At 40.0% G+C, this 26,459-nt stretch overlaps 1 protein-coding gene across 3 annotated transcripts; it reads right to left on the reverse strand.

Moving 5' to 3' along the window:
* Positions 1-739: 739 nt before the first annotated feature.
* On the reverse strand, positions 740-19,548 carry SFPQ (splicing factor proline and glutamine rich). 3 transcript variants are annotated; one of them, XM_069067897.1, is made up of 12 exons: positions 18,651-19,548; positions 17,688-17,876; positions 15,584-15,885; positions 15,168-15,263; positions 12,874-13,070; positions 12,691-12,775; positions 12,246-12,363; positions 11,779-11,824; positions 11,576-11,694; positions 2,545-2,589; positions 2,163-2,231; positions 740-843 (listed from the first exon to the last, which is right to left on the reverse strand). In XM_069067897.1, exons 1-10 carry the CDS (start codon positions 19,455-19,457, stop codon positions 2,566-2,568), a joined length of 1,983 nt encoding a protein of 660 aa, XP_068923998.1. In that variant the 5' UTR covers positions 19,458-19,548; the 3' UTR covers positions 740-843; positions 2,163-2,231; positions 2,545-2,565. The 3 variants fall into 3 exon arrangements, with proteins under 3 accessions (XP_068923998.1, XP_068923997.1, XP_068923996.1); XM_069067896.1 differs by lacking the exons at positions 740-843; positions 2,163-2,231; positions 2,545-2,589 and adding an exon at positions 8,184-9,149 and having other exon boundaries at positions 18,651-18,717; positions 18,796-19,547; XM_069067895.1 differs by lacking the exons at positions 740-843; positions 2,163-2,231; positions 2,545-2,589 and adding an exon at positions 8,184-9,149.
* Between the last annotated feature and the right edge of the window lie 6,911 nt (positions 19,549-26,459).

Here is a 26,459-nt window from a genome sequence, read left to right on the forward strand (position 1 = left end):
GAACTAAGGTGATTTCTGAACCACAAAATTCGCTTTTTAAAAATTGTTCTTACATAGTCGTAATACTTACCACTCTGCTTAAGCACTGATTAAGTCTTCTACACAGAGTCACTAAAAAGAACTCAATCCTCCAATAACTCAAATTGACTTTACATCAGGCCTGAACTACACAACCTGCAGAAAAATGTAAACGATGTTTTCCTCTCTCTACATTTTTTGTGGGTCGCCCAAAATCCTTTGGCCGGACACAGGTTGCACATGTCTGCTTTACAACAACCTCTACACATTCTACGATATGAATCCAGCAAAACTATTATGGTCAAAACAAACTTGACAGGAAAAGTGAAGGCATGCTCCATATTTTAAATTGGAGCATTACATGTTAACACAAGCAGTTTCCAATGGGGTTCCCAATTTTAAAATGACATTCCTATACCCTCATCAGTTGTGATGTACAATATGGAAACATCAATTGTCAGGAGGGCTTCAGAAGTACTTTCAACAGCCATAAAGGTTTGAATGGATTTTTAAAATGTTAGCATACAGTGAACACGCCTGAATGGGGGATGTTTGTAGAACTGGATAAGTCTCATGGTTTACTGGAACTGATGCTGCTTCTGTGCCACCTAGCAGTGAGCTCTGGAACTGCCAGGGGCAATCAATATTGGACCATGTGCTCTTGCCAACCGTATTTACTAAAGTATGTTTTCTATTGAAAGCAAAACTACTAAGGTATGTATGGGGTTCAAACGTTTTTTATTATTAAGAATAAATTTCTTCAATAATCCTGGCTCCTCTTTCATTGGTTTGCGATTTCCAAAACACTGCTCCCCTTCCTTGCTCCTGTAAATTCAAGAAAGATATCATTATTTCTAAAGGCTTTAAAAATTATTAATTTATTAACGTGTCAAAAGATTCACAAGTCAGCTAGAAAAAAAGAAAATTCAATACCAAATATCAAGCCTTGTACACAGGAAGTTTTAGTACCTCACAATTAAGACAAGTGGTCAATATTTTCTATATACCACTAAGACTGACGGTACAAAATTACCCAAGTAGAAAAGCATCTTCTAATAAGTGACCAATTCCAGGATCACTGTGTTATTTCAACATCTGGACTACTGAAATTTCCCTCCATCTTGTATCAGTCTCTACCATCTTCACATCCTATTCAAAAACCTCAAATAGGGGCATCTAGGTGGCACAGTGAATAGAGCACCAGCCATGGAGACAGGAGGACCTGAATTCAAATCTGGCCTCAAAGACACTTAAACACTTAATAGCCGTGTGACCTTGGGGCAAACTTAACCCAAACTACCCCTATGAAGCAAATAGTTTTCTACTGCCTTCTTCATACAATCTAAACTGCTTGGCCTACCATTCTGATTTTCTCATAACTGGTCATCAACCTTCAGTGACATAAACCCTAACTTGAGACTTAATTTCTCCTGTAAAAAGTCCATCTCTGAGAACTCACTGAGAACCTTCTCTACTCCTCTACACATTATTTAAACAGCAGCCAAACAGCTGTACTTTTCCCTACAGTTTAAATTTATTATCAATGAACAACAACAAAGAACTTTACACAATACCTTGGTATTATGTGAATATTGGGGGTGGTAGAACTAGGACCTGACTGGCGCAAAAATCAATTTTAACTGTCTTTCAACCTCTTGGTGTGCGCTAAGGGCAGGAATAAGAAATGTGAAATAAGTTTTAAAAGTCCTCATTTTTAAAACCACAATTATATTCATAGAAATAAGGAGAGATGACAATTTGGAGTTTCATCTCAAATTATAGCAGACAAGGCAATCACTAACTACAACAAAATCAAATAGGCATTGATTAAAAGCACCCATATCAGGGTTCTATGCTACAAAACCAAAATTAATCAAACATTTTTATTGATTTGATATTGGTCATAATAAATCATTATAAATATCTATCAAATGCCTACTATGCTCCAGACACAAAAAATAATGCACCAGACAATTCCCACTGCCCCCAAGTTTTTACAACCTAATAAAAAAGCAAAGATGGCCAATTCTGGTCGTAAGATTTCTTTTCACATTATACATTTGTGATGAATCCCCAGGTTTGAGTATTCAGCAAAGTTGCTGCTTTTTCAGAAAAGTAGGTGATATAACATACCTTCAACTTACCTATTTATTGATTAGTTGGGTGGATGACCACGGTTCACACTCTGGATGTGCTCAAGTTGTACTGGAAGACTGAAATCAAAAGGGTAATATTATTCACTAAGCACAAACTAGTCATTATAAAAATATTACTTTCTAGATCTTGAGGTGAGCAGCAAAGGAGGACTTAACAAAAGGAAAAGCCCTCATCACTATCCCTAAGACCTGGGAATAAGTTTCTAATGACTGGAATGATTCCATGATTTAAGTTCTTCTACCAAACAATGAAGTCAAGTTCTCAGAACTTAAAAAGTTGAACATTAGACTTTGGAAATCAGTAATTATCATATGTAATCAAAAAACTTAAGACTTTTAATCCCACAGTTCAAAAAGCAAGTAAACTTACCTCAATGGATGAGCACTGTTTTCAGCCTACACCAATCATTCTTACCTAAAGAATAATAAACAAAGTTATTATAAAAGCCAAAGATCCAAAAATACTAGTAATTTTACAATTTAAAAGGTAAAAATTCCAGAGGTAAAGATTGATAAATTGGGGGGCAAATTATGGCATATGAAAATAGTAAGAGAAAGAAGCTTATGGGGCAAACAGTCTAGTTTACATAATTGTTATAAAGATGATGTCCAAGAGTAGGCAACTGAATTAAGAGTGAAGAACACTTACTTCCTTTTAAATACAAAATCCTCAACTGCTACTTTTCACCAGTCTGAGCACAGTAAAGTTTGTTTGCAACCCAAAATATACTATCCCTTATGTGAAGGTATGTGACAACTTTTACCCTAACATCATCAAGCCCTGATCTTTACTGTAAGAAGCACCTTTCCTATATTATCTTCCACCATCAATCAGGCAGACTGACCAATCTCAGCAGAACCTGTTCAAGAGTGCCCTCCCCATTTCAAGTCTGTGATACTTCAGTTGTTGCCCCTTCATTCTGGACTGCTCCCTTCTCCCCCTCCCCTAAGCCCTCACTGGGCTTTTAGATTAGGGCAGACTAACAATGCCACTCCAAGGGAACCTGAGTAAGTAAAAACATGGCCTTCCTCATCAGAGGGGGAGGACATCACATTCACAATGCAGGCCCACAATGCACAAGAACAAGATCAGCCTTAATTCAAGTTCCAATTCCAAGCTTTTCTTCCTCCCTAATTCCCTGTTGCACATGTACCATCCATAAGGGATACTATATCTTTTTGCATCCAACCCCTCTCCGGATTGTCCTACTCTGTCCAACCCCTTTCACCTGGGGGAGGGGGGGGAGAGGAAGAGAAAACCAACTTTGTCAGCACTGGTGTTTTAAAGCAATATTTTACATGTGAAGGGTTTTTCAGATGACTGTGGGGTTTCCACAGTTAAGTCTTTTAATTGCCAATCATTATCTAGCAGCAATGACAGATAAAAAGGAGTAGTGAATCCTCCAGATTCTTTCCCTAGTAGGCAGCCATTTGAGAACTGCACTAGCTGACAGAACTGACCTATCAGCTAAAGGCAAAACCAAATAAGGTCCAGAACAAACAGCATGGCTCTCCAAATACATGTCACATAGCATTTTAGGGAAAGTAAATAAAACACAGGTCTTGAAAATCATGTCACTGCAGCTAACAATGATTAACAATAGGAGACATGCAACCCCTCCCCCAGTAAAGCTAAAGTCCAAAACGAGTCACACGCATCTGTTTAAGTATTGGGGAAACTGCAACCATCATCCATACTTTGTATGTAGCTTTACAATATTCTCAGTAAAAGCACCCGTTGTATTTCATCTTTCAAACAGCACTGTTATCTTGTTTCCAAGGGCCTAACAAGTACTCAAATACATTCTGGCATCACACCTCTGAGCTTCAAATTTTTAAAATTTTAAAAGCACCAGTTCAGTTTTGAATGGCAATATAAAACCATGAAATACAATGCAAACACCTTGGTATTTCCATTATTACTGAAACCCACTTAAGCCCAACTGTTTTTTTTTTTTGGCTGAGGTATATATACTTTAGTTTTTGTGGTTGTTTTTATTTTTTTGGGGGGGAGGAATCTACTGCACTGAGAGTCACATTTGATAGCTAAAGAAAACGTATACCCATTTATGTCACAGGTTGCTTGTTCTATAAGAGTGAAAACCCAATCAGTTTCAAGAATGAAGAACAAAGCAAAGTGATAAAACCCCTTCATGATGTTCCTTAAGTCCAAACTGTTATGTCAAGCATATGCACTTAGAGCATACTGACTAATGAAAAATAAATCCTAAACTTAAAAACTCAAGCATTTGTGATACGGTAGCAAATACAGCCACCGATTTAACATTTTTTTATGCACAGAAAACCCCACAGTGTTAGAAGCCAGATTTAGTGATACTGATGTCACCTGCTGAGCAACAGAAATACAAGCTACATCATGTTACTACTACAATGAACTAAACTATTCATTAATAGACATCAAAAGTACAGAAACTACTTGCTTGAATAGAAAGCAAAGTACAAATATGTCTCCAGTTTGGAAACTTTGCTAAATAATGAGCAAGCTATTTTGCTAGGAAATGCAACTGAAGAAAAATTCAAGTCAAGAAAAGTCTACACCAGCATTTGTGCAAAGTTGGCACAACTTTGCAGTTACAAAGCAGAAATCATTACACCCAAAACCTGTTTCTTATGCATTAGCCAAGAACCAGTTCAGGGATTTAAGTTAAAACTTCAAATTCTAAAACAACAGTGGATACAAGCTTAAGTCCATCCTTCCTAAACAGTAAAAAGGTGCTTTGGAAGACTTGCATTTTCTGGCAATTGAGTTTAGAACCATCACATTCCTAAAGCTAATCAGAGCCAAGTTCACAAGACTGTTCTGGAGATTATATTCACTCTACATCACGACGAACTTTTTTAAACTGGAAAACCATGATTCCCAGATTTTGTTCAACTGTTGGCAATTACTGGGAAGCCATGATTCCCAGATTTTGTTCAACTGTTGGCAATTACTGGGAAACCATGATTCCCAGATTTTGTTCTACTACTGGCAAATGAACATGCCATACCAATGTTCTCCCACCCAACACTTAGGGTTTAAATATATAGACAGGTTTGGACAAGCCACAAAACTAGAGAACTGTTCACACTGGAAGATTCCCACTTGAACCCATTAACAAGCAGATTTCCCAAGGAGCACCCCCCCCCTTTTTTAAGAAAAGCACAATAAACTGTAATTTCTATCTTAGTTCACTTATCCTACAGAAATGGTTACACCAAGATGGCATAATGAAAAGTCTACCCATGCTGACCTAGTCGGGTCAGTTTGCTTCTACAGAAGACTACAACATGCTACAAAGTCTGTTTCAAGATGCTAAGAGCACCCAAATGTACCTAAGTATGGTTTTTGGTTATGTATACCCTCTTCCCCAGATCTGCAGTGTTCAATTTTATCTTCAGAGTTATACAAGGAAACCAAAGAAAGCCACACAACTGAGTCAGATACCAAGGCATCAGAGGTTTGCGGTTTTATCTCAGAATTGCAATACAGCACTGAATTCTGCTTACATTACAGCTCTAACCCGAAACCCACGCAGTTTTGATGCGAGCTAACTTCAACATACAAGTGTTGGGTGCTGCACTGTAATTTCATTATCAGAAGTGTGATGTCAGAATGCCCACAGAATAAAAGTACATAGCAAGTCACCAAGTTAGATTATATTGCTTGTTACCTACCTGTATGCAGTCGGCAATGAGAATCTTGGAGCAAGCAGGAATACTACATCCGGGTCCTAATGTCCATTGCCATTTGCGGTACTACGTTCCTCACAGTTACGCACTGCAGAAATGCTGGCTAAATGCAGTTATGTAGCAGGCCACTACTTGCACAATTGCAGTCCAAGAATACCAGAAAAACTTTCTGCCACAATAAAGTGGCTGCCAAGGAGAAGCCAAGAATCTAGATTTTAATCTACCATAAAATGCCACATAAAGTCTCACAGATGTAATGTTACAATTTCTCATAAATTGTAATCTGTTTATGTTAAATGGTATAATGCATCTATGCAGCTGTGGGATTATGTTCCTACAAGTTTAAAAAGGATGCTTAATGTACTAATAAGCAAAGAGGATTACAATTTCACAGGACAGTGTGTGCAAACATGTTAAGCTTATTTACTACCTAACTGCTAAATCTACCCAGAGTTGGGGGGGTTCTTCGGAATGAAGTTTAAGATTAGGAGGAGTAAAGTATACTTAAAAATATGCTGCATAGAAAGCACCAGTGGTCCTCTTAAAGCCCAATCCAAATCAAAATTATGAGTAAGGGAGAAAAGTGAGAAGGGAATAAGAGAGCTGGGAAGGGAGGGCATGTGTGAAAAAAGTTTTTAAAGGAGAAAAATGACTAACAATGACTATTAATAGATTAGAAACTACCAAAACCCAGTAATTATGGACTAGGCTAATCACCACCCTTTCTCCAAACCCATGTGGAGCAAAGCTTTTAGAAAACTTCCTTTTAAAATGATTTAAATTCAAATTAGTTAAGGCTACCTTACACCTGTTTAACACAAGGATCTCAAAAGAACTTTTTGAAAGTCAATTTGAGCAGTTTACAACACTTGGTACACTGCTGTTAACATGACAAGTCAAATGTCAGTTGAACTGAACAGTTTTTTGCTAAACTATGTTTAGCAATTTTACTGCCCAAGATAAGGGTATCAAAAGCCACAACTTTCAGGTTATCCATTAGCATCCTTTACCACTCTTCAAAGGTACAGTACTACTTAAAGCTTATTTTAGGGTCTGTGCCAGCATCTCTTTTATAAAGAAAGGCATGTAATCTGAAAAATAAACTGAAACATTAATTTTACAGGCAGACTTCCCAATTCCCCCACCATCCCGCACCCCCCCCACAATCAACTTCACCCTCTTTGGGTGTCCCATGAACACCCTCTGAATAGTTTTTTTTGGTTATTAGTTGGGTCCTTACTACAATTCAACCAAGTTATAATGGGACTGCTTTCAAGCCAAGAGACATGTGTCCATAGAGAAGATTTCATGTGTCACTGACAGGGGTAAAACTTCCTAACCTTAGATATAATGGTAGAAAAAGTCAACTGCCCTCTTCCTTATTAACTTGGTGGAGAATAGGAATAATGAGAATAAGATTAGCCAATATCAAAGAGTCTACCTCAATTAAGCACATTGCATGTACCCAGTAACAACTAGTATTTTGGTGACAAGATTTGCTTTGCTAGTCTTTACATTTGGGGACTTACTAACTCGCCATTGCCCAGGTGCCCAATTATTTTAAACAAAGGTCTGCCTTTATACACAGGCAAACTACAGAACTAAGCTTTAGCCTTTTAACAAAGGTTTGGCTTAGAATTTCACATTTGCCAATTAGTACCAAGAGAGGGGGGAAGGGGATGAAGAAGAGGAAAACAGTACCATAGAACAGCTACATAATGTACAAGTTTGAAATACATAACTAAGAACAGAGCCAAACCAGTCAAAGCAGGATGGTCACACCTCTGCTAATATATTTAACACTGGGAAATCAGGCTCCCAGCACTCACAGGCAACCAACTACATTAATATTACATCATGAAATACTCTAGAGTAAAGGATTCAATGAAGTTGACAATTAACTGGCAACACCATCGAAAACTCAAAAAGCTTTAGAAGGGAGTAACATTTGTACTGTGTAGCATGACTTATGCCCTCCAGATTTAGTGCTACTTTATACTGATACACCAAATAGCAACTATAGGGATATCTGCCAGATCTACAATTCAATACACTTAATTTACAGCCCTGAATGTAATCACCCACCACTAGCTCTCAGAAAGGAGAACTGCTAGGTTCTTGAAGCTTCTAGGTTTAGTATTCCTATGCTGTATTTTGCCCAACATAAGTAGCACAAGGAGCTGTAAGTTACAGAGTACAAATTTGTATGGATCTCCCTCAACTACCTTGCAGTTTTCTCTGGTAGGTTAACTATTTCAGGCAGAACACACATTCCCTGTTTATAGAGCCACTTAAAAGTAATGCATGAATGAAGTCTTCACATTTAACAATCTTTAATTTGGAAGAGAAGTCAATACAAGCCATTCTTTAGGGTTTGGTCTTAGGGTAAAAGGAAGGGTGAAATGACCTATTTTTTCCCCCAACTTTAAGAACTACCAAGCACAGGGTAAAAGTCATATAGGGCTATTTAAAAATCTCAGCCAGCCCACCCTCCTCCCCCCAACAGTTCTAAAACTCATTCCATAATCTTGATACTTATTCCTGCAGAAGATTTACAGTTCTGCTTCAACTTACATCACCATCTCCAAAATACTCAAGATAGCTTATCCTTATTGCTGTAGAATGTGTAATGCACAGCAAGCAATTACTATACTTTCAGTAACCATTACTTCTTTAAAACTAGAACCATTTGAGGAAAGAAAACTTGCCTCTAAATATATCTTCCCTCAAACGGTAAGTACCTTTCAAAGGCCAAGAGTCTTAAACTTTCAAGGTGTATTCCCTGACCTAATATGATGGAAGCATGAATGGCAAAATTAAAGATCAAATATATAGCTAGTTTTTTCTATTTATTTGAAGCACAGTAAAAAAAATTGGTACACTTTGGGAATTCAGTGGCACAAGGTACACTGCCATAACTTTAGGGATGTTATACATCAAAAAAAAGCTAGATTTTCTCCCTTTTTGAAACACTGCATTACATAATTTTACTCGCCCAAACAGACCATTTACAAATATTAGGTCAATAAATTTCTAACATCCATAAAAATGTAGCTTTCTTACTAAAATGCAAGAATTAAAAAGATCGGTGTCTAAACAAGAAAAGACAAAAAACAAACTGGAATGAAAGCCTAGATATCACATCTAAAATCGGGGCTTTTTGTTTGGGCCTTCATATTCTTCTCTCCCTCTACCATATGCTGCTGGAGTTCCAGGTCCCATTCCTCTAGGGCCCTGCCCACCCACAGGCCCAGCTCCTCCCTGCCCAAAGCGCTCAGTACGCTATTGGAACAGTATTAACAGTTCATTATATGTAGTTGATGTCCATGTGTGTTAAGTAAATATTTTTAGAAGGTTCCGTAGTCAACGTTCGTCGATACAATCACCATTGAGTCGATCCACAGGTACCGGGAACATAGAAAGGAAAAAAGGGTAATTTGAAAATTAGTTTATGGTAATACATGCCTTGAGGTATGTTCCCACTTGATCCATTCTCATACACCTGTGTTTCAAAGAACAGATCTTCCCTGTAGTGCTAAAAAATTTAAGCATTAGTGCAGATGTGAATACCCATTCCAAAATGAGTTCTAGAAATTTTCACACCTCATTAACCCAGAGAAAGGCTTGCATAACTCAAGGTCTGAGCAGAGAAATTTAGTTGACTCCAGTCAATTTCCAAGAAAGACTAACCAGAAAGATTCAATTCACTCAGTATGAGTTGACATGAAAGGCCTACTCACCAGTTAGTGGCATGTGCTGCATTAGAGACCTTGTGCTTTTCGAGATGGGCTTAAGACAGATCTGCTGACTAAGCTGCAGATGTCTTAAAAGGTTGAAAGTTTTAATACAGTGCTACTGGACTACAAAAAGAAAAAGCATAAGAGACTAATGGATTTAATGATTTAACCTAACCAGCACAGTAAGTAACTTAATAAAAAACTTGTTGCCATATTCTCACTTCAGAGCCATAGCTACATAGCCAGATACGATTTCACAGTACTATCTGACTGTTTCAAGTTAACTAAAGACACAGGAGTGATGTGCATCCATTAAACAACCCAACATTTCCCCAGGTCTTGTGCAAGTCCACTTCGAGACTTCACTGTGATTTCAAGGCTTTATTGGCATCTCGCACAGCTTTACCAACAAGCCCAAATGACTGCAATAAAGCAGTGATTTCAAGACTGCATCTAGCATCAGGTATTTTTGTACTAAGTAAAAAGGGAACAAAGCAGTAGCCCCTTCTATACTTACAGGAGCACAGAAGCCTAATGTTTAGAGTTGCATATAAAATAAAATTAGATGTCAACTACTATCCCACCAACTACTAAAAATAGTGTAGAATCAGTATTTACTGATTCTACAACTAATACCAACAACGAAGAAAAGAAACTTTCAAAATACTAGAACAGATATTGAGAAGATTGGTTTCAATTCTTCTAAGTAGTGGACTGTCAATATCAGCAAGGTTTTCTGGCTTTTGATGATTAATTTTAATTACAGGCAAGAACACAGAAGCTGCCATTAAGTGACAGGTGTTACCATGAGCTATATGTAACACAGAACCTTGTCCACAGGGTCTGACATCAAGTTTTTGCTACAAACTTGACAGGCACCTTTTATTCACACTTTAGTGAACAGTATGAAGGTGCACTGGTTTTACTAAACCACTCAAAATATTAAACTAAAACATGAAATCTTTTCCTTTTTATTCTCAAAAGGCCATAAACAAATTATCAAAGGCCATTAAGTTAAACTGACTTCCTCAAGTTATCAATTTCATTTTAATGTAAAGAGATGATTCTGGTAAGCCACAGCAGCTCACCATAGCCCAAATCCTATGAAAAGTGATCTCAAAGATCCCTGGATTTTTAAAAATTGCCCTCTAAACCCTTCTAATGCCACAGTGTACTTTATAAGGATGGTGAAAGCCTAATGCAACCACTCAAACCAGTTCAAATTATTATTCCCAAGCATTCTTGTAAGCTATCAGTAGTAAGAACTATATTTCGATAGCATCAAGAGGGCTCAGATCAAGAGCACACAATTAGTATGTTAAATAATCTATAGTCTTTAAATGTACCCTTGAACAAAATGGAGATGTAAGTTGAATTAAGAGGCTGTAACCACAGACAGACCCAACAAGTGGGAAACGACGAGTCAGAACACAATCAGAATTCCTTTGTCATATGATAGAAGACACAGCAAATAGAGGCCAGAGTCCTATCACTAAAACATGCCTAAAGCTACAAACTATGATTCTAATACATATGGCAAATACCAACTTAAAAAAAAATGATACTTTGCCATGTGATTACTCCCACTTAGATATAGAGTAATCTGGTATGTTCACTAACACTAAGTAGGAATTTGGGGTTGCCTCGCACTAAATCAAAAGTGCATCAGCAACAGAATGCAGAAATTCAAACCTATTTAAAATGCCAAAGAAAACTGCAAATATTCCAGAAAGCATATTTCCGATTCCCTTATTGGCAACCTTGTCTTCAGCTAAGTTACCACACAGCTGAAAGCTTTCTATATGTATATATATATATATATATGCATCGCCACACTAATCTTCATAATATCACTATTTACGAAGACTAGGGGAACTAAGAAAGTTCAAAGTCATCTGCTTTAAAAAAAAATTAAAATTAAAAAAAGATGAAAATGAAATTCCATCATTAAGTCCCCACAAGATACGTTACCATGTCACTTCCCATCATGGAACCACTCAGGGCTGTTGGTGGAACTCCAGGGCTGGCCTCATAACCTATGCCACCACCACCTAAAGGTGGAAATTTCTGGCTTCCTGAGCCATAGGGATCTAAGAAACAAAAACACTGGTTATAATTTGAACCCAATTACTCAGTCAGCTAATAGTGTTTAAAGAAATAGTTTTAATTTTTACCTCCCATGTTCATTGTTCCTGCACCCATTCTTATCTCTCTCTCCCGCTGCAAAAGAAAACATGTAATGGTTAGTTACAAACATGCAGAAACTACTTTGCAACACATTTGGAAAATAAAACTTTTCAAAAATTCCAGTACTAAAGAAATTATACAATACTGTAGGATAAAACAGGAGCTACAGAAATTTAGAATTACAGATAAATCACCATGTCAAACGTTAACTTTTATTTCACAGTCTATATATGTCCTTTCCCTTTTCCCCCATTTTAGTTACCTTTTAGCAATCCATAGGGTTAAAGAACAGAGCAGTTAAGCCCACTTTGCCTACCGAACATTAAAGCCAAAACTTTGATAAAAAATTAGGGTAGGCAAGAGGCTTGAAAAGTACGAAACAAAAAAAGTATAAATCTTACTCCTCCTATTGCTGTCTCACAAGTATACCAATACAATCTTCCAAAACACTTACTGGATCCATGTATCCCATCCGACTATAACTTTCTTCTCTTTGGCGTCTCATTTGCTCCTCCATCTCACGTTGGCGAATCATCATTTCTTCTTCTCTTCTGCGTCGTTCTTCCTCTTGTCTAGAAAAATGTACTTGTGTTTTAAACCTAAGGCATTTCAATGAACATTCTAGAGATCATCATATAAAAGTAAACATGATGGCTGTTGGGGGAGGGTGGAAGCGGATGGGTAGTGAAAAAGGGAGAGGGAGATTCAGAGAACTGAGCAAAGGACTGCCTCTGACATTGAACTAATGGTATAAAACACTGGACAAGCCATTCAAACCTCCCTATACCTCAGCTCAGTTGTAAAATTTAAGTAATTTTTCCACTATCTCTCTGGTTGCTAAGTAATGCATCAAACTGTTTTAACAAGGATAGATGTCCTTAGAACCAGACAAATCCTACCTTAACTGTATTTCTTTGCGTTTCTGCATTTCTTGATTATGAAGTTCCTCCATTCGTCTCAGCTCTTCTTGACGCCTCATTAGATCTGGGTATTTTAAAAATGAATTTTTTTTCCCATTAATGCCGTTAATACACAAGTTAAGTAGGATCACCTCAAATTTGACCCTAGATGAATACACTTACCTTGGCGCAAAAGATTTGCCTGATGCTCATGATATGCATCTTCCATTTCACTTTCCAGTTTGTCTTTTGCATCTTTCATGTTTTTCTCAACCTGTTCCCTTTGCTGCTTTTCCATTTCATCTAAAGACTTCCATCTCTGGGAATATTCAAACTCAAAGGTGCCGTGCTGAGCAAAACGTGGAGGATTCTCTCTCTCCCTGAAAATTGCGTGTAAGTTTGTCAAGTCATTTTATAGATGCCACATATGATTTGGAAAATCTTATCAGAGCTTGTGTCAATGATCGTCATTCAACAAAGAATAAAGATTGAAATTTAGCAATCAGACATTTTCTAAGTGTCAGCACTTTCTCATTTACCTTCCTCACAAACGAACACGTACTTATCTTTTATAAATTGTCACTATGTGCTGAGAAAACAGGCACTGATAGATTTTCTACACAGCAGATCAATCCTCACACAGAAAGACTCATTGATGAAGGGGACAGGCAAGCACCTCTGGAAGAGGATAAATTCCAAAGTCAGAGGTGCTGGGGGCAAAATATGGTTCTAAGGATGTGCTAGGGCACACACAACAGAGAAAATAAAAGTTTTTCAACATACAGTAGGTCCTAACAAAAACATCTTACAGAGATCAGGGGCATAGTTAAAAGAAATAGCTCATTGGAGTAAGGGAGATGTTCCAAAAGAGAAATGGGAACAAGAAGAGACTTGGTATTAAAGCTGAACTACTTATTGTGGACAAGATGAAAAAAGTAGTTCTACCAAAAATACAATTAGTGAGGATAAAGTGATATCCAAGGGTACTGGTACTGTAACAGACATTTACTCCTCTTTTTTGCACTTGGGTAATAACAGCCTATACTTAAAGGTTGTCAGAAGTAAAAACTTGCCTTTCTACTTTTGGAAGACTCATTTGCCTTCTCTATAGCTTCAAAGATTTCTTGGCTAAATACCCCAATTCTTCCAACCCATTTCCAGTTCATGGTCACCCTCCTCTGGATACACTTCAGCTCAATGCCCTTCATAAAACATGGCACACTAAACCAGTATTTCAAATATGATTTGATCAAACTGTACTTCTATTATGGACACTATCCTCCTACAGATGCAATCCAAGACTACACGATCACAAATGTTTGAGGGCAATGATACATTGAAAAGTCCAGAGCAGAGCAATCGGGACAGTGAAAAACTTTTGAAATGAGATTAATTGAAACTAATATGAAAGTTCAGCCTGGAGAAGAGAAGAATCAGGGGAGACATGAGTGATTTCAAGTATCCGAAGGACTGATTTGTTCTGTTTGGCCCTAGAGGGCAGAAATAGGAACAATGGGTAGAAATTACCAAGAAGCAAATGTAGATTTGACATAAGAAAACTTAAAAAGCTGTCTCAAGGCTTTCAGTTGCCCCTAGGTTCCCTCTCTTTGGTAATGTTCAAGAAGATGGATTTCTGGGTGCCCCGCTATTACCAGACTTCCCATGAGTTACAGTAAATTCTTTTTCACATGGGTTAAGATTAGATGGCTGACTGCTCCTGTTTCCAACACCTTAGAATGTGAATGCTTTAAGAGCAAGACTTTTACCTTTGGATTCTCTAATGTTCAGCATTTTGCCTAGCACACAGTAGGAACTTAATGCTTGTTGACGCTCCATAAATCTGAACCTGAGCAGTGACTGGATGGCTACTGAGCTCCCTTTTAGAACAGTCAAATCCTTAGATTCTGTGAGTTTTCTTTTAGTTGGGGGAGGGGGAAGGTTAGATGACTGAGGTTGCTTCAAACTCTCATTTCTATAGGATTTTTTTTGTTCCTTAAACTCATAAAACTATTCTTATTTCACTTGAGACTCATTTATCCTAGTCTGATTGAAATCATCCAGATCGGATCTCCAGAACATTAGTTCAGCTATTAAATTGGGTGTGGATTCAACTGTAATTAAAAACGACCTTTTAAAAAGACACCTAGAATTTTGCCAGCAAGTCTACAGTTTGATTCCATTTCCCACCCCAACCCCTTTTTAAAAAAGGAATTATATATTCCTCCACTAAAGTAACATTTCAGTGCCTCTACAAGTATCTCTACAAGAGACTTTAAGCTCTTGGAAAGTTACTTTGGAATGCAGAGGCTTCTAAATAGGGAGAAAAAAAGATCAACTGTCTACTAATGACTTAGCCCCAATGAGTGGTAATTTTTTAGGGGCACTACAACTCATGAAACTGTCCTGTAAGACACAGAGATAGATCCTGAAGGAAAAATCACAATCCTTTTGAAGCATTCAAGTATAAAACAGCTTACTTTTGATACATCGGATTCTTCTGTGCAAGCTTTTCAGGCAGACCATCTTCATCATCTAGTTGCTCAAGTGGTTCCACAATGACTGGACGAGGAGTTCTAACACAAAAAAAATAGTGCCCAAGTTTGTTCAAGTTTCACACCACCCTTACATAAAAACCCTACACAAGTAGTAACCAAACTCAAATAGAACCAGGGATCTCACTAAATCATACATAAGGACCCCTGCAAGCCACATATTGACTTATGTTAACATTTACCTGTGTTTTAGTCTTTTTTTTTTTTTGTCAAAAGATGTCCCAAGTACATTTCACGTTCACGTTACACTTAGGAAGCTTGTGAACCACGTTTGACATCTCTGTGCTACACCACAATCATATACTAAATTTAAAAGAACTTAAAAATTTGAGATCACTTACGTTGTCAACAAAAACACTCCTTCACTGCAACGTTCAAATGCTTTTCTTGCAGCTGGCTTAGAAGCAAATTCAACAATGCCTTTTCCGGTAGATCTTCCTCGATCATCAACAATTACGACAGCCCTTTCAATAGGTCCAAATTGGCTGAATGCTTCTTCCAATAATTCATTGGAAACATAGGGTGAAAGATTTCGTACAGAGAGGGCAGCGGCATGCGTAGCAAAACGAACACGAAGTTGTCGCCCTCTCATGGGTGTATCATCAAGTTCTGCTTTTGCAATTTCTGCCAGGGCCCTAGATTCCTGAAAGTATCAAATATGAATCAACAATTTTGGATCTGACCTAATGTAATTAGGGACAGATTATATAATTTTACTTAATTTCCCAAGGATAAATGTGAAAAAAGGGATTTTCTATGTAAGAACGTGTTGGTCTAGGAGGCAAATGACCCTAGCCAGAAAGTTCTTTATCGTGTGTGATTTCACTTCTTCAGAGTTGCGTATTTGTCTTAAGAGTTGTATACAAAATCTTAAGTTCCTAAGTCTTCAAATTTGGACTCTGACACTACCTGGGAGACTAGAAACTTATCACTTCAGTTTATTTATGAAACTGAGTTAACTATACTATCTACCCAAGAAATTTGTTGTGAAACTCATAGGAAAATGCACATAGATAGATCTGTAAATTTTATGATACTATATAAATACCTGTTACTTAAGTTATGAACCTCACATCTATGTACCAAGTAGTGCATAAAGATTAGCACTATAAACTGCTATCTAATCCCAATGGCTCCTTTGACAAGACTCACTCAGATGTATAGATGTATAAAGTAGTTAAGTTGTTGGAACATAAAGTTTATATATACATGGCAGTATCAGTCCTGGTAGACCAGTCTACTATGTTAAAAAAGTGATATTAATATAGTCATTTCAAAGTTCACAAAATGCTTTAAATGCATTCTGGTTTGATTTGCACAACTACTTGTGTTCTTTTCTATAGAAAATGACAAAAATCACCAGAGCAAAATGATTTCCTCATGGTCACAAAGTAAACACAGGTCATGCCTGACAAAGTTCCAGGGCTCTTCCCATTAAATAAGATTAGATAAAACACCTTGAAAATCTTAAAGTGATATACAAATATAAGATTATTACACCATACTGCCAACTCACATATCATTACATAAATACACTGGTGAATTGAAAAACGGCTGTGCAGGTATAGGGAAAGGAGGTTGTCTGGCAAAATGTCCATAACAAAAAAAAAATTAAAATGTTAAGTAGAATATTCTCATTTTAGAGCTAAGAAAATTGGGGCCAGAATGGAGAGGACTTTCCCCAAAACTCCATGATTTACTATGCATAAATATTTGTATAATGATTATTTATAATTTTATAATCAAGAAAAATGAAGTACAGGAGGATTACACATGACTTACTTGCTCATGGTCATAGAGCTAACTAAAGTAGCAGAACCTGGACACCAACACATGATTACAGTGCTTTCCACCACAGCATACTGCCTCTAGTGGACCAGACAGAACATTGAGGATGCTCACACTAGCTATACCAACTGCCTAGGTACCACTAGGTACATTTTTAAGAAATGTTAGAAATACACAGCATCGATTTCTGCTGGCTTTGTATTTAACATTTTATTAAAGATGCTGTGTAAACTACAGACTTAACTCTTTACATATCCTCAAGGCTTGGAAGTTTGCATATAAACCTTGGCCATCCACAGGCTGTCAGTAAAACCCCAGCCGAGGAACCATTCAAGACAATCACAGTAAGTCACAATAAGGGCATGATTACGTCTACCCAAAGCCAGGGATGGGGAACCTGAGTCTTCCAAGTCTTTTATTAAGAAAACGAGTTCACCTTCATTTAAGTTTGGATTCAGTCAAAGGGCCCACTCAAGGTTCCCTACTCCTTCCCTAAGCCATAAAAGGACTTCAATCTTTTAAGTGAATCATGGAAATCAGATTTCTGGACCACAAGTCCTAAAGTCAAAATGAAAACAAACAGAACGTTTTGTGTCGTGTATATATATATATATATATATGTGTGTGTCTTCTAGTGACCAAAGAACAAACACTCACCAGTTTGATGAAACCGAATCCTTTGCCCTTGTTGATAAAGACTTCACCAGGTTCTCCATATTTAGCAAATAATCTTTTAAAGTCTTCGTCTGTAATATCAGCTGGCAGATTTCCAACAAATAACCTACATCGCTGTGTGTAAGTTTTCTCTCCAGGCCTTCTCAACAGAGACAAATTTGCTTTAAAACCCTAGAAAAAAGGAGAGGGAGGAGTTTTTGGTCAGGAGAAGAGAAGTATTCACAAAACTAAAAACAATTTGTTTTTTTCCAGACTTGCCAAGGAGGAAGGAAAACTTACTATGAATTAACTGTCACTCCCCCTCCTGCCCTTGTAAAAAAAAAAAAAAAAAGCTAAGTAGCCGGCCAGGCCTTAAGCAGGGGACCACCAGTTTTATTTTCGCCTCGGGGTTGGTTTTTCTCCTTTCTTTCCATTCTCGTTGGTGGGAGAAGTGGCAGGCAGGAGGAAATAAGCTGTTACAAGCCTACCCTTCGGCAGAAACAAAAACAACCAACCAAGAGAAATGGAAGCTCACAGGACGGGAAACAGAGGCAGGCCGGCGGGGACCACTGCCCCACCTCCCGGACTGCAGCCAGATCCCAGGAAGGGCAGAGGCCGAGCTCCCCCCTAGCTCCTCCTCCTCCAACCAGCGCCATCTTACTACATAATCTCATCCAGGCCTCCCCCATTTCTCCCCAGCCACGTAAGAGCCCCATTGGGATCCATTACACCTTAAAGTGGAGAAAATGGCGCCGCCGCGTCACCGAACCACCGAGCGGTCTCCGGGCCCCCTCCACGCCCCCGCCACGCTAGGCCCGGCGCGAGTCGGTGGCGGGCCCCGCTGGCGCATGCTCCGAACCACCTCGATGCCGACAAAATGGAGTCCGAAGCCTTGAGATGGGGGGAGGGGGGAGGAAAGCGAGCAGGATCGGCGCCGGCCGCCATTTTAACGCGCCGCTCACTCACCTCCGAGTCCGAGATCTTCTCTTCGCTGCGGCCCGCAGGCCCTCCTGGCGAGGGGCCCTGGTGATGGGGCGGCGGAGGCGGCTGCTGCTGGTGATACGGCGGGTGGTGCTGCCGGCCCCCTCGAGGCTCCCCGCCGCCCCGGTGTGGCGGCTTCGGGTGTCCTCCGGGAGGAGTGAGGCCCGGCCCGCCAGGCTTCGGCCCTCCGGGCATCTTGCCTTTGGGCCCGCCAGGGCTTGGACCCGGCTTAGGCCCCGCGGCTCCCGGGGGCGGAGGGGGCGGGCCCCCGCTCGAGCCAGAGGACACCGAGGCTGGCGTCGAAGAAGTCTGCTGAGGCCCCCCAGGAGGGGCCGACGGTCCGGATGAGGCCTGGGAGGCCGAGGAGCCTGGGCCTGAAGGCCCCCCCGAGCCTGGGGGCGGCGCGGACGGAGCGGAGACAGAAGCCGGCGCGGCGGTGCCCACCGTGGGTCCGGGGCTGCTGCCGGGAGGGAGGCCTGGCTTCGGCGGGTCTGGCGACGATGCCTGTTGCTGCTGCGCCGCCGCGACTGCAGCCGCAGCCGCGGCCGCTACCGCGGCCGCCTGTTGCGCTTGTTGCTGCGCCAGTACCTGAGCCGGAGGCGGCGGGATGGAGGGCTTAGGCCCGGTCTGGACTGGGCCTGGCCCCAGCGGCCCTCGATTCTGGCTCAGGCCCATGCCCGGAGGCGGTGAACGGAAGTCATGGCTTAGGCCGCCGCCTCGCCCGCCGCCGCCACCGCGCCGGTGGAAGCCGCCGCCGCCGCCCCCGCGACTCCGGAACCGGTCCCGGGACATGTCCGTGATCAGCGGGCGGGCGAGGCAAAAGCGGAGAAGTCGCTCGGGGAACGTGGAGGCCACCTTGCTGATCACAAAATGGCGGGGGACACAAGCGCTGTGCCGCCTTTGTCCTCCGTTTATATAGGCCGTCGGCTATGAGCCCGCCCCTTGCGCTCCCAGACGGACAACGAATTTAACCAATAGCTAGGCAGCCGCACAATGACGCGATCCCGTCCTCCTCTAGTGGCTCGCTACAAAGGGGTGGGACCCGTGCCAGGACTGCTTCTCTGAACCAGCCAATGAACAGCAGAGGAAAGGATTTTTTGACTGCTGTGATTTGCTGGCGGAATTTGAATGAGCACTCGTGGGCGATGTGTGTGTGTGTCTGTGTGTCTGTGTGTCTGTGTCTGTGTCTGTGTCAGTGTGTGTCTCTGTGTGCTTGGGGATGGTTGGAAAGTCTTGTCTGGAAATGAGACTGTTAGCGTGTCACTGTATCGGGAGCCAGGATTTGCAGCTGGAAAGATCCTTAAGTGCCTCTCGTTTTACCAGGAGAAAACTTGAGGTCCTTGAGACTGTGACTCAAGTTGACGCAGGTCGTTCAATGGTCTCCCGGCCCCCAATGCAATGCTTTCCCAGGAACCCACGCGAGTCACCGCTCCATAAAGCTGTGAAGCCCAAGGGCCAAATTCTCAGGACTTTGTGCCTTTGAACTTAGAATAAACTAAAAGCATATTTATTAAACACTTACTGTGTGCCAAAAGTCCCTGGGCTTAGACAAAGTTAAAAAAAAATACAGGCCTTCCCCCCAAAGAGCCACGGACCGAGAAAGATCTGCCCTGGGGCTAGTGGGTAGTAGAGGCCTTTGCTTCTGTCCAAGTTACAAACTTTAGCAATAGACTGCCACTTCTACTTCCCCTGACTCAAGTGTGCCCCTTGGTGGGAGAGGGGAACCCCTTGGACTCCAAAGGGCTGAACTAGGAGCAGGGAGTGGAAGTCCTGATGTGGAGCAAATAAAACATGAAGGTCTTAACTTGCCATTCAAGGCTGTCTGCAGTCTGGCCCCAGCTTACTCCTCTTCATGTATTCTGCATTCTAGCCAAATTAAATTCTTGTCCCTCTGACTTTGCTCCATACATAGTGCTTCCCTCGGGCACCCCAACTCCATCCCTTTCCCCCAAGTCACTGTTTTCAATTGTTCCTTCATTTTGAAGCATTCCCTGTCTCACCTAGTGGTCTCTCCCTTACCTTTCTCTCACCTCAGTGTCCCATGCCATCCCCTTTGTCCGTTAGGATGCTGTCTCCTCAAGGTGGGAGGCACCCTGTCATTTCCATTTTTGAGCCCCAATTCTGAGCACAAGACTCTGCACATAGAAGGTGTTTAGTAAGTGTGTGTCCCAGATAAACAGATTTCAGTACAAGGAAAAACTTCCTAACAAAAGTGGAAAGAAGATACAATAACAGTGTCAGCAGAAAAAGGGCTAGATTGGGAGGCAGACAATTACCCATGACCTTAGGCAAATCACTTAACCCTTCTGGGTCTCAGTCTCCTCAGATAGAAATAATAATCTGTATTATTATATTATATTAATATACTTATATTATGTTAATAATCTCAGATATAAAAAATAATCTGTGATGTGCTTAATGGTTATAAATCCTATGATCCTATTAGTGGAAGTGAATTTACCCATCATTAAAGGTTTTTCAATAAAAGGCTGGTCAACAACTAAGCACCATGTGCCAGGCAAAGTGCCAATTGTTGAGGATACAGAAAAAGGCAAAAACAAAACCCACCAGCCCCTGCCCTCAAAGAGCTCACAGTCTAACAGGGCAGACAATACACAAACTATGTACAAACAAGATATATATGATGGATAAATTGGGGAGAACCTGAAAGGGAAGGCACTAAGATAAAGGAGACCCAGGGAAAGGTTTCTTACAAAAGGTGGAACATTGAAAGAAATCAGGAGGCAGAGCCATGAAGAAAGAGTGTTTTAGGAAAGGGGGTCAGCCAGTGGAAACATTCCAAGACCTAAAATGATTGAGGAAGAGGCAGGAGGCCAGGGTCACTGGATCCAAGAGTACATAAAGGGGATTAAATAGTGTAAGAAGACGGGAAAGGTGGCAAAGGTCCAGGTTGTGAAGGAAAAAGCCAAACAGAGAATTTTGTATCAGACCACTTAAAAGAGGCATATTTTAGGAATTCTGCCAAACCATAAAGACATTGTCCCTTCTTAACACTGGGCACCCCCCCCCAAACTAGATAACATTGCACATTATTAAATAGATGCATAGCGATGTGCTCTTATTACTGGGCCAAGTACATGAAACTCACAGATTGTGTTTCTTAAATGTGGTTTGGTATAGTTGTACTGTAACTAGTCCTGGACTTAGAGGCAAGGGTCCTTGGTTTGATTCCAGTGCTATAAACTACCTCTTCTAACCTTAGGTAAAGCAGTCTTGCCTCACATTACCCATCTGCAAAATGAAATAATTGGACTAGATAATCTCTAGGGCCCCTTCCACCTCTGAATCCTATAATCAATATGTGCTAATTCTCTTTAATTATCGTCTGGCTAATGCAGAGATTTGTTTGTTTTGTAACAGGGCTTTTTTATTTGTCTATTTTGTTTGGGCTTTTCTTGATTTTTCAATGGAAGAGAGCCTATTGGAGATGGGAAGGAGAGAATTTGGACCTGAAAATGTAACCAAATTTAAATTTTTTTAAATTATTGACTTGCCTCTCCATGAGGACCCAGAACTTTGTAAGCCTTAAATTGATATAGTATTGTGAGATATTTTTCTTATGTTTAATAGTAGAAGTAATACTAATATTCTGTTCAAATTTTAGTATTAGTATTGCTGCCACTCTAATAATATCATTTAAAACTCCTGTGTGTTTACCTGTTTTACAACTCTATATACCATTCTACAGGTTGGAAGGCCCTTTTTTTACTGTCATTATTTTCACTGGGGATGAACGTGGAGGCTGAACCTGTGATTTCATTGGCATAGGTTAGCAGTTCTCAAACTTTTTGGTCTCCAGTTTCCTTTACACCCTTAAAAAGTTTTGAAGATCTTCTCCCAAAGGAGCTTTTGTTTATGTGGCTTATATCTATCCATATTTCCCATACTACAAATTAAAATGTCATAGTATTATTATAAAAAATAGTTTTGCTCTCAGGGGCTTTCCAGACTGTACTTTGAGAACTACTGGAGTCTCAAAGCAAGAAGCAAGACTTGAGAAGCAAGTCCTGAGCCCAAGCCTTCCTAGCTCCAAGGCCAGTCTTCTCTGGACTGCATACACTAGGCTGTGATAAAACAGCAGCAATATTAACAAAGTTGATAAATACCTCTTTGTATTCAGGGTCAGAAAAAAGTTTGTCTTTTCAGTTAACCTTATCATACAAGTACTACTCTAGGCAACATTTCCCCCTTTTTTGCTTTCATAGTGAGGCCTGAAGAAGGTACAGCACCAGAGGATTTAAGAATATAGGATTTGAATTCAGACTTGGGTTCCAATGCAATTTAGAACCTGTGTGACCTAGGCTGTTAGGTCCTTCCTCTTATTTTAAATGAAGAGGTGGGTCCAGATCCCAAGCTTTAAGACTATGATCCTTTGACTTTCACAGTTAAAATGAGTACTTAACCACTATAATTGTCTCATCACAGTGACATTGATTTCTCTTCTCCTTGTAAATGGCTTTTTTTTTTGTTCCATTTAATTTTCCTGGGTTTGTGAAGTATATCATTTTATAAACCATTGCAAATTCTTTTTGGAAATAGTAAGGTTTTAAATAAATAGATAAAGAGAGAGATGAGGCAGAATGAATGAGTGTTGAGGTTTAAAGGTTTGGGGGAGCTCAAAGCTCAAAATATCAACACACTGGATCCTGCCAAATGAATTCGACTCAAATCTTCTCTCAGCCAAAGTAAAGCAAAGTTTATTAAAGATTCGCCATAATGGGTAGACTCTTAAGGAGCTTAAGTATATGTGAAGCTTGTATTGACAAAAGGGCCGGAATTATCCCACACAGAATGAGTCTGCACTAGATTGAATTCTCTGCCCCTTCATGGAGGCAAGATGCATCTTATATACAGAAAGATTGTGGGAGAGATCTGGCGGGGTCTAGAGGTGGAGTTTGGGGAGAGTCTTGAGGAGGAGTCAAATGAGTTCAGACTCCAGTAATGAGATTAAGGGTGGGACATAGCTGAAGACTACCTGGAGATGACAGAGATGGAGGGCTAGACTAGTTTAAGGGCAACAGATTTGGTTATACATATTTTGATAGGATCAAGGGTGGCAAGTAGATGGACAATGGAGGTTTAGGCTAGTAAGAGTAAGAGCTTTGGGCCTAGCTATAATGAAAGGCTTATGACTTTCTAATGGGAAGATTCAATCAGAATTCAAGGGATTTCCCAGAGCCTGTACCCCAACAAGAGTGCCGGACTTGGCATAGAGAAGACCTGATTTATACTTAATAGTTGTGTGACCATGGGCTAATCATGGCCCTAAAACTTAACAACTAGATTTTAAATTTTAGACTATTTGCAATCTGCATTTAAAAAATAGTCTTCTTCATTTTTAAGCAAAAAGACAAAATAATCTCTTTTCCCTGATTTCTGTAACTCCTCCCTCCTCTGTCCACCAATCTTATGGAGTTATCTCAACCTGCTGCCTTCATATCCTCACCCATCCACTCCTTAAAGAATCTGGCTTCCTATCTGTACCACTGTAATGGGCCTACTAGATGGAAGCTAACTCCTTCAGACTGTCTAGGGGTCACTGTCTCTCAAGACAAGGGCTAGAACAGGGGTAGGGAGTCTTCGGCCTGGAGACCACATGTGGCCTTCTAGATCCTCAGGTGTGGCTTTTTGACTGAGTCCAAGTTTTACAGAACAAATCCTTGCAGGTTCCTTACCCCTGAGCTAGAATATCAAAAGAAGTCACTGAATTTGGCCAAGTAAGAAAACAAAAACAAAACAGCTAAAACAAATGCCACTGCTCTTACATATTACTCAGAGTAATGAAGTACTGAGAGCCTATTTATATTTGCTTTAATAATAATGGCTAATATTTATATAGGGCTTATTATGCACCAGATACTATGCTAAGTGCTTTACAATTTTTATCTCACTTAATCCTCACAACATCTGTGGGAGGTAGGTGCTATTATTATCCTCATTTTACAGAAGAGGAAACCGAGGCAAACAGAGGTTAAGTGACTTGCCCAGGGTCACAAAGCTAGTGAGTACCTGAGTTCACATTTGAACTCAGGTCTTCCTGACTCAGGGCTTGGCACTCTAACTCTAGCACTGCCTAGATGCTTTATACAGTTCTTTTTTTTTTCTCTTTCCCTCCTATTTCTTTTCTCAATTCCATGTAAAAAAGTTCTTTTAACATTTGTTCTTTAAAATGTGCAGATCCTAATTCTCTCCCTCCCCCTTCTTATTCCCTTCCATGAGAAGGCAAGCAATTTGATATGGATTATCCATGTTTATACACAGTTCTAACCCAGTTTGGTTATCTGATTGTCAAATCCACAACAGATCAGAAGGAGCAGATTAGAGAAAGTAGAAGGAGGTGCTAGAGTGAGGCAAAACGGTTTGTATGAAGAAATAGCAAGGTCTAATGAAAAACCGTAAAAGACTCCTGGCAAAATTTTCAAATTATTATAGTATAGCTTGTTAGCATTTAGAAAGGGAAGCCCTGATCAAAAGATCCACTATGAAAGAAAGTCCTTATTATTAGTAGTAGTAATGAGGAGGAGGAGGAGGAAGAAGAGGAGGAAGAAGAAGAGGAGGAGGAGGAGGAAAGCTAGTGTATTTATAGGCTCTGAAGTTTGCAAAGTATTTTACATTAGTTACCTCCTGAAGGGGCCAGTTGAGGACTCTAGAAGACCAGAGGAGGAAACCTTCTTCCCCTGGTGTGTTGGTGAATGCTTGACAACCTGCTATGTGAAAAATAAAATATACACGTTTGCACTTTTAAGTTTAATCTGCAATATTAACATTTTCTCAATAGCTTTCTTAATGAAACAATAAATCAAGCCCTGATTTCTAAGGTATAACTGCTCAAGCTGAAATTTTTTTAAATAAATTTTGTGGGTTTTTTCTCAATTACAGGTAAACTAATTTCGAACTTTTTTTTTAGATTTTGAGTTCTATGTTGTCTCTGTCACTCCTCCCTCCTCCCCTCCCCCCCCCAAACCCAGTTGCCTTTCTTGGACTCCTATCTGCTCCCACCTTCTTGGCAGAGAGGGGATGGACTAGTGGTACAGAACAAGAAAAACATTATCAGACAGACAATGAATGGATTTGTTTTGCTTGACTATATTTTTATTTGTTTCAATGAAGGACTTTCGGAGGGAGAGGTATAGTGATGCAAAAAAAAAAATGGAGGAAAGGAAAGACTGCCAATGAAAGATAAAAATACACAAAAGAGGTCAGAAGGTTGTTCAGAAGGGTACACACAAGTACAACAGTGTTGGTGCTCTCATGTTAAGTTCAAGAAATACTTAAAAAAAATAAACTTTTGGGGTGGCTAGGTGGTGCAGTGAATAGAGCACTGGCCCTGGAATCAGGAGGACCTGAGTTCATATTCGGCCTCAGACACTTAACACTTACTAGCCGTGTGACCTTGGGCAAGTCACTTAACCCCAAGTGCCCGCCTTCTCCCCTCCAAAAAGGAAAAGAAAAAAAAATAAACTTCATACCACAGAAATTCACTATTTTTAAAATAGTAGTCTTTTTTCTATTATTTATAGAGAAATCCCCATATCTATGGGTATTTGTTCAGCTTATAATAAAAAGAGAAATTTTAAATTTAATTAAAATAATTTTTAAGTCCTATCTAGAAACCACTAATTTTTTTTTTTGACGAGGTTTCTAATCTCATAACTATAGCATATCTGGTTGCCAACAGGGCATCTGACAAAGCACCTCTTATTGAAGGAGGCAGAGCCGTAGGGGTGGAGTAATAGTACCCAACTGGATGTTTTCAGACCTGGTTGAATAACC

Source organism: Petaurus breviceps, unplaced genomic scaffold (genome assembly GCF_028583685.1).
Source record: "Petaurus breviceps papuanus isolate PSGF00001 unplaced genomic scaffold, PetGlider_PUasm1.0 90760, whole genome shotgun sequence".
Classification (NCBI taxonomy): domain Eukaryota; kingdom Metazoa; phylum Chordata; class Mammalia; order Diprotodontia; family Petauridae; genus Petaurus; species Petaurus breviceps.